The sequence below is a fragment of the Petaurus breviceps genome, unplaced genomic scaffold, assembly GCF_028583685.1.
Source record: "Petaurus breviceps papuanus isolate PSGF00001 unplaced genomic scaffold, PetGlider_PUasm1.0 91041, whole genome shotgun sequence".
In the NCBI taxonomy this organism is placed as follows: domain Eukaryota; kingdom Metazoa; phylum Chordata; class Mammalia; order Diprotodontia; family Petauridae; genus Petaurus; species Petaurus breviceps.
The window spans coordinates 34,419,741-34,428,213 of NW_027187400.1; the positions used below are offsets into that span (position 1 = coordinate 34,419,741).

Below are 8,473 nucleotides of genomic sequence, written 5' to 3' on the forward strand. Positions count from 1 at the left end.
CCTTCCTCCCTTCCTTCCTTCCTTCCTTCCTTCCTTCCTTCCTTCCTTCCTTCCTTCATTCTTTCCTTCATTCCTGCATGAAGGGTCCTGATCCTTTTTGGAGTTCTGTCTGTGGGGAGAACCGAGCAAGAGAGGGAGGGCTAGCACTAAGCGTAGGAGAACCAGACCTCCTGGGAGTCATTATTGAGGTATAAAGCCTTAGGGAGAAAAATGGAAGTAGTGTGGGTGGGGGATGGAAAGGGAGAGGCCAGCAGGGCAAGAGAAGAGAAGGAGGGGGGACGAGAGAGGAAGAGAGGAGAGGGCAACAGTGGCACCACAAAGCTTCTGGGAGATGGGGTTTTTAACTTGTCAGAAAACTCAGAAATTGCTATGAATGTTTTCTGAAAAAACAGGGATTCTGCGAAGGAGAAGGGGGAGGAAGGGGAGCTGGGGAAGAAGGAGGTAGCAAGGCGGGGAGGGGGGCTGGGTGCTGCTGGGGAATTTCATCTTGTTCTCTGACCTCCACAATTATAGCTCTGGCTCACTTGGGAGAGAGAGAAGGAGCCAGAGCCTGATGGGAGACCCGGCCAGGGAGCCTCTCAGGATGAATGCAATTACCCTGCTGGTTGGCCAGTCAGTCACCCCCATGACAACTTACATATGAAAGGTTTCACCGTGCTGTGGATGTGTTTGTGCTGTTTGAGGCCAGATGAGGTGGCGAAGGTCTTCCCACAATCCGGGCAGGCATGAGCCCTGGCGCCCACGTGCTGGGATCGGATGTGCCGCTGCAGGTTACTGGGGTCCGTAAAGACCTGGGGGAGGAAGCTCTTTTAGTCTAGGACCCCTGGAAGGTGGTTGGATTGAGGGAGTGGGGAGCAAGGAGGTCTTCTTAGATTCTTCTTGCTTACCCCATGAATGGGGGGGCACACCAATCTAACAATCTTTCCTCTGGGTCATATCATTCCCTTCTCTGTCCTTCCTTTGTCCCCAGCTTGTGCTGGGGGCTACTTTCGAAGGCCATGTGCTCCCAGAAGCCCCATGAATCAGGAACTGCAAGGATTTCTGTCCCTATTTTAACAAATGGGTAAACTGAGGCTGGGTGCTGTGCACAATATAAATGATTGACAAATGTCTTAATGAATCAAATTGAATGAAGTGAATTGCCCAAGGACTCAGAGAATATTGGCTTTGTTCAGATTTGAACCCAGATCTGAACTCACAGACTACACTGCAAAGTCATCAATAAAAACTGGGTATAGATGGGTTGTATGAGAATCCATCAGCTTCTCTTCTCCCCTTCCCCCATCCCCATTCCAATCTAATGACCCAATTTCCTGGGGAAGGAAACCCAGACTGGCAGGCCTACCCGCTCTCTGTGGGTGGACCAACTGTGGTGAGCTCTGTGTTAGCCTGTCATAAAAAATCAAATAGCCCACTGTGATTTCCAGACAGATGGAGACTCTCCTGGCCCAACCCTGCCTTTCATAAGAGGCCTAAGATCTAAAGTCTCTGGCTCAGTGTTCCACAGGAGACAGGAAGACACAAGCCTAGATAAGTACTGGGTAACCCAGGAGGGACCATCAATAATTGGCTTTTGACCCTGGGGATGCTGGAGCTCAGGGAAGACCAGGTCATTGGCACATACTACCAACTGGGGGAATTTAAGCTTGCATAACCAGCCAGGAGACAAAATGAATTCAGAGGGAATTCAGCTCTCTCTCTCAAGACAGTAGCCATTATCAGGTTAATGGCTTCTAGTGGAAACCTAGACTATGAGGTTCAGAGGAAGCATATCAGTGTCCTCATGATTCTTTCCATCATGGTGGTCTGAAATCTGAGCTTTTAAAACCCTACCCACTGTCTAAGACCCAGCTCAGATGTACCCTCTCCACGAAGACTTCTCTGAATTCCTTTGGCTTAGACTGATTGGGCCTGCACTTGGCTGGAAGGTTGTCACCTAGGAGAGGGGTTAGCTTTGCTGTGGTAGGCCTGGAGGGTCCAACAGGTTGGTGTGGTAGGGAGGCAGATTTTGACATCCTAACAAAGGCAGCTGTCCAAAAGTCGAAAGGACTGTCTCTGGGAGTAGTGAATTCCCCCTTAGCTGGAGGCCTTCAGGCAAAGGCTTCATGACCAAGATTCTCATTTAAAGTATGGTTTAGGCTCACTGGCCTTTGTAGTCTCTTACAACTCTGAGATTCTGGGAACTGGTGAATCCCAAACCGCCTTTCCTAAATGTTTAAGTCACTACTTAGCTTTGTATTATACAGGTAAATGTTTAAACAACCAGCTTTCCAGAATAAAATGATATACTTTTGAGTTTGGTCTGCATTATTAAAATTTTCTCCATCACTTTCTTAAATCTAGTAAATTAACAGAACAATAAATTAATCCCTATTATCTAGCATTTGCTGATTTCCAAGGGTAAATCCTCACACTGAAAACTGAACAGTCAGCTAACCCGATTGATCCCTGGTGGTCTAGTGACTAGGATTTGGAGCTCTCACTGCTATGGCCCAAGTTCATTTGCTGTTCAGTGCGAAGGTTGGAGTAAGGAAGACCTATCTTCCTGATTTCAAATCCAGCCTCAGATACTTATGAGCTGTGTGACCCTGGGCAAGTCACCTCACCTTGCTTGCCTCAGTTTCCTCATCTGTAAAATAAGCTGGAGAAGGAAATGGCAAACCATTCCAGTATCTGTCCAGAAAACCCCAAATGGGGGCGGCTAGGTGGTGCAGTGAATAGAGCACTGGCCCTGGAGTCAGGAGGACCTGAGTTCAAATCTGGCCGCAGACACTTAACACTTACTAGCCATGTGACCTTGGGCAAGTCCCTTAACCCCAATTGCCCCACCCTCTCCCCTCCAAAAAGCAAAAAAAAAAAAGAAATAAAAGAAAACCCCAAAAGGAATCATGAAGAATGAGACATGACTGAGACCTGAATGAACTGGTTCCAGGTAGCCTCTAATATCAATTTACGCACGTGACCAGGCATGGGGTGGGTTGCCAGCCTTCTTCCTCACCTCCAGCTCCCAGCTTCCCTGTCCTCTTTCCACACTCAGCTCAAACATCACTTTCTTTAATAGGCCTTTTTGAGGACGACTGGATGCAGTGCCTGAGATTGTGGTCTATGCTACTTATCTATCTCATCTCTGTTCACGATGCACTTATTAGAATGAGTCCTTTGAACACAAAGGACCATCTTGTCTTTGTCTCCTCAGAGACTACACTGTCCATATTTACTAAAGGCTTATTGATTGACTGATTGACTGACCATGATTCATTGGAAGGAACTTCCCAATTGATCAGTCTATGGATCCGCTTGAGCATGGACCTGGCTCTATCACCCATAGGGTTGTGATGTATCAGGAGAAGGGTTTGGATTCAGCCCTCTATCATCAGCTACTCCCCAATGCCTCTTGGTATTGTGTTCAGATGATGCCTTTGATGAACACATATTGAACGCCATCAGGGAACATCGCCCTTCCCTAACTCCACGATGAGCTTCCTTATGGCAGGATGATATCTTATGTGTCACCTCATGAACCTAGCCCTGGGCTGGGCCCAGAGCAGGTCTGCAATGGTGCTCTGACTCCATTTCTTTTCACTGAGTAGACGGAAGGATGTCACAAGGTGCAATGGTCCCCCAGTCTCCCCCAGCACCTCCCTGCCCCATTCTAGGCTGCCTCTCATAGAACTTACCTTCACACAGTTTTCACACTCAAACCGCTTGCCACTGTCATGGGACATCTGGTGGCGGATCAGGTTGGATTTCCAGTTGAAGGCCTTGGGGCACTGGTCACACTTGTACTCCCGCTCCTCTGTGTGGATGATCATGTGTTGTTCTAAGCTGGGCATTGGAGAGAAGGGAGGGGTGGAGCAGGGGTCACCAATCTGGAGGTTCTCCCGTGGGGGAGAAGAGCCACGGCAAGCCTAAGGGTCACTGACTGCCCAGCCCAGGGCTGGCCCAGACTGACCAATCATAGCAGGTGGGGAGGGAAAATGCTCTTCTCAGGGCTGCCATTAAATCCATATTGAGGGTTGGGGATGCTTTCATTTTTGTCTTTGTAACCCCAATATCTGGTAGAGTCCCTGGCAAATAGCAAAAATCTTATAAAGGCTTGCTGAATTGAATTAAATTGTATTACAATGAGAAAATCACAGAATCTCAGAATTTTAGAATTAGAAGGGCTATCTCAGTGGCCATTTCATCCAATCCACATTTCAGAGAACGTTTGCTGCCTGGTATCTTTCCAACTTCCTTTGTTAGAAATGAAGAGGACAGAGAATAGGGCACCATAGGCATCATTTACTCCAACCCCCTCATATTACAGAGGAGGAAACTGAGTCCAAGACAAGGGGAATGACTTGCCTTTGGTATCACAGGTGGTAGGGAGCCAAACTAAGATATGAAACCAAGTCTCATGAGCTCTTAACGGTTCATTTTATCTATCGATGGCCTTCCTTCCTCCCTTCTTCCCTTCCTTCCTTCCTTCCTTCCTTCCTTCCTTCCTCCCTTCTTCCTTTCCTCCTTCCTTATTTCCTTTCCTTTCCTTCCCTCCTTCCTTCCTTCCTTCCTTCCTTCCTTCCTTCCTTCCTTCCTTCCTTCCTTCCTTCCTTCCTTCCTTCCTTCCTTCCTCCCTTCCTCCCTTCTTCCTTCCTTCTTTCCTTCCTCCCTTCCTCCTTCCTTCCTTCCTTCCTTCCTTCCTTCCTTCCTTCCTTCCTTCCTTCCTTCCTGGTGGGAGATTGGATCCTAGATCTAAGGATTGGAAGGGACCTTCTGGAGCCATCAAATCCAACTCCCTCATTTTACAGAAGATGAAACAGAGGCACCCAGGGATCAAGTGACTTGCCCAAGGTCACACAATCAATAAATGTCTGAGGCACAATATGAACCCAAGTCTTCCTAATTCCAAGTCCATCTATTCCCTAGGATATGCTGCTTCTCAAGGATCTGTGATTTCAGGGGTGTAGGGAACTCTCAGGTGAGGAAACTCCTTTTACCAAAGTTGCTCTATACCTTCTCTGCAATATATAGTCTCAGGAAATTGACTAAGGTTTTAAGAGTTTAAGTGACTTGTCCATGGTCATAGTCAAGAATTGTCATAGGCAAGATTTGAACTCAGCTCTTCTGACTGCGAAGTCATCCATTATGCCCTACTGTCTCTTGTTTGCTCCCGTTTAGTAGATACAGGGTCCTGGAAATAGAAGTGTTGGCTGGTGGTGGGGTTCCCCAAAGTCACTCAGAGAGAACCAAGAGAAGCCAAGGCTGGGGCTAGAATTTAGGTTTTCCTATCTCATGTCATATTCCTTAATCACTAGGCTCTAAGGAAAAGATCAAGGCATTCAAACATCCGGGTGCTGCCTTGTGTTGGGGCTGCTCATAAAAGTTAGTAGCAAATGAGCACCATTAGAAATGAGACTTGATAAGGTGGAGAGAACACAGCTGCCCAAAATGGCCAAGTCCTGTTTGGATAAATGAGTGGTTTCTAATCCACTTGGTCTCCCGGGACATCCTCCTTTGCTGGTGCGTTATGACTGTTAATCTTCATGAGTAACACAGTAATACATCATGGACCGTTAATTACAGAGACTAATAATCCATTCTGATATGGAAACTCTGGGCTTTTTAGCATCAGGAAATTGTGTCCTTCCCCCCACCCCCCACCCCCCACCATTGGTAATTGTGATTTATGTGTTTATTTAAAGAAAACACAGACACTCTTGAATACTGCTTACTAGGAAAGCATCTTGGGGGATTTGGTGAAATTTATTTTCTCAGTCATCTGTTAAGGGTGGAGGGTTTGTGTTCCCAAGTGAGACCCTTGATGAGAGCTACATAAAATTCTGAAGAATTATTTATCCATTTCAAAGCTCTAGGAAAGGCTCAGGAAAGAGACATTCTTGTATTTCCCTGATATATTGAGGGAACTGGGTAATGCAATGGATAGAGCACTGAGTCTGGAGTCAGGAAGACTTGAATTCAAATCCTGCCTCAGATACATATTAGTTGTAGAAACTCTGTCTCAGTTTCCCCATCTGTAAAATGGGGATAATTCTTCCCTGAATTACTTTACAGGGTTGTGAGAAAAATGTTTGGTGAACATCAAAGCCCAATAAATATATGGGAACTGCTGTTTCTTCTACCACAATTACTCTGCCATGGACACTAGTAAAATTTTTATTTCTCTACCTTCTTGAGGATTACAGCCTACCAGAGATGTCTCTACGTTAGTTAGGTCCTATTAAAAAAGGGGTTCCTAATTCCTTTGGGGTCCATGAACTTTGGTTTAATTTTTATTTATTATTTTCTAGAGGCAATTGGGGTTAAGTGACTTGTCCAGGGTCACACAGCAAGTAAGTACATGAGGCCAGATTTGAACTCAGGTTCTCCTGATTCCAGGGCTGATGCTTTATTCACTGTACCCCCTAACTGTCTCAGGTTTACACACACACGTACACACACACATATATACATACATATATATTTCAATAATTATCTCACCATAATCAGTTTTCTTTGCTATCTTCTGTGTTTAATTTTATGCATTTAAAAATATGATTCTGAGGTGTCCAAAGACTTTATCAACCTTTCTGTCCAAGACCTCCTTGATACCCCAAGAGGGGAAGAAGTCCTGTATTAATCTATTTCTTTTTTATGTGTGGCATTAAAGGGGATGGATGGAAAGAATGCTGGATTTTGAGACAGAGGGTCTCAGTCTGATTCCTGCAACTGGAAGACCTTGGTCAATTCGTTTATATATCGACCATATTTATCTTCATGTTGTCTCCCCTATTAGACTGTGAAGACCTTGAAAGCAAACACTTTTTTTTGGCCTTTCTTTCTATACTCAGGACCTAGGACAGGGCCCGGTACATAGTAAGTGCTTCCTAAATATCAGTCAACTTGAACACTTGGATTTTGATTCAAGGAACAGATGGGAGTGGAAGATCTCCCAGGGTCCCCCAGCTCTCACTCTGTGATCCTTTGGGTCCAAATCCCAGGAATGGATACCGTGAAGGTGGCCCAGTTGGCCCAAAGTGGGAAGTCCTGGCTGGGAATGGGGAACCCTGAGGAAGGACTTTTCACACTTCTTTCCCTTTGGGGCCAGCAGAGAGATGGTACCTGTACTTATTGGGAAACATCCTCTCGCAATCTTTGCACTCATGGATCTGCCCATCGCTGACCCCCTCCTGTTTGATCTCCTCATTCAAGGTCTCATACAGGGTGTTGACAGAGTTGCAGGTATATTTCTTATGCCGCCGGAGGTCCAGCTTCGACTGGAAGAGCTCGTCACATTCCTCACAGCGGAACGTGCGATCCTCTGCAAGAAAAAGCACAGCATGCTGGGAAAACTCACTCGTTTGGGGAATCAATTAATCAATTGAATCAACAAGTATTAAATATCTTCTCTGTGCCAGGCTTGGGGACAGTGGCACAAAGAATGAAAGAATCCCTACTTGCAATGAGCTTCCATTCTAATAGGGGAGACGAGTACCTATAAGAATACCTACAATAGAAATAGGAAACTGATATACAAATACATGTGCATATACACACTTACATTTATGTACATGCATGCACATACACACATACCCATATGTTCACATATACATCTATATTGTGTGTCTATATAAATATGTATTTATATACATATTATATGCCAAAGATGATGTAGATACAGGTATAGATATAGTAGATATAGCAGCTAGATGGCTCAGTGGATAGAGAGCTGGGTCTGAAGGTAAGAAGAGCTGAGATCAAATCCAGCCTCAGATACTTAACTAGCTCTGTGACCCTGGGCAAGTCACTTACACCCTGTCTGCCTCAGTTTCCTTATCTGTAAAATGAGGATAATGATAGCTTCTATCACTCAGTGTTATTGTGAAGATCAAATGAAATGCTATTTGTAATAAGTATTCAGCATAATAGTGCTGGGTAGGTGCTATATTGTTGAGTTGTTTAGTTATGTCTGACTCTTTGTGACCTCTGTGGACCCTGTAGCCCATGAGGGTTTTCTTGGCAAAGATACTGGAGTGGTTTGCCAAATGTTGGCTATTATATCTATATTTATCTACATCTTTCTCTTTCTTTCCTTTTATTTTCCCTCCTCTTCTTCCTTCTCTTCTATCCTCCTCCTTCTTTCTTCTTCTTCTTCTTCTTCTTCTTCTTCTTCTTCTTCTTCTTCTTCTTCTTCTTCTTCTTCTTCTTCTCCTTCTCCTCCTCCTTCTCATTGTTGTTCTCTCTCTCTCTCTCTCTCTCTCTCTCTCTCTCTCTGTCTCTCTCTCTGTCTCTGTCTCTCTGTTTCTGTCTCTGTCTCTCTCTCTCTCTGTTTCTCTCTGTGTCTCTCTCTCTGTCTGTCTCTGTCTCTCTCTGTCTGTCTCTCTGTCTGTCTCTGTCTCTCTGTCTCTGTCTCTGTCTCTCTCTCTCTCTCTGTCTCTCTCTCTCTGTCTCTCTCTCTGTCTCTCTCTGTCTCTCTCTGTCTCTCTCTCTGTCT

The 8,473-nt window shown here is 45.3% G+C and overlaps 1 protein-coding gene across 1 annotated transcript in view; it reads right to left on the reverse strand.

Moving 5' to 3' along the window:
- Positions 1–8,473, reverse strand: part of PRDM16 (PR/SET domain 16) — a 657,978-nt gene that overhangs the window by 52,874 nt on the left and 596,631 nt on the right. The window contains exons 6-8 of the mRNA XM_069078277.1: positions 7,102–7,300; positions 3,678–3,825; positions 638–791 (exon numbers count right to left, since the gene is read on the reverse strand). Of these exons, the coding sequence (XP_068934378.1) occupies positions 638–791; positions 3,678–3,825; positions 7,102–7,300 (501 nt within the window). The remainder of the gene's footprint in view (positions 1–637; positions 792–3,677; positions 3,826–7,101; positions 7,301–8,473) is intronic.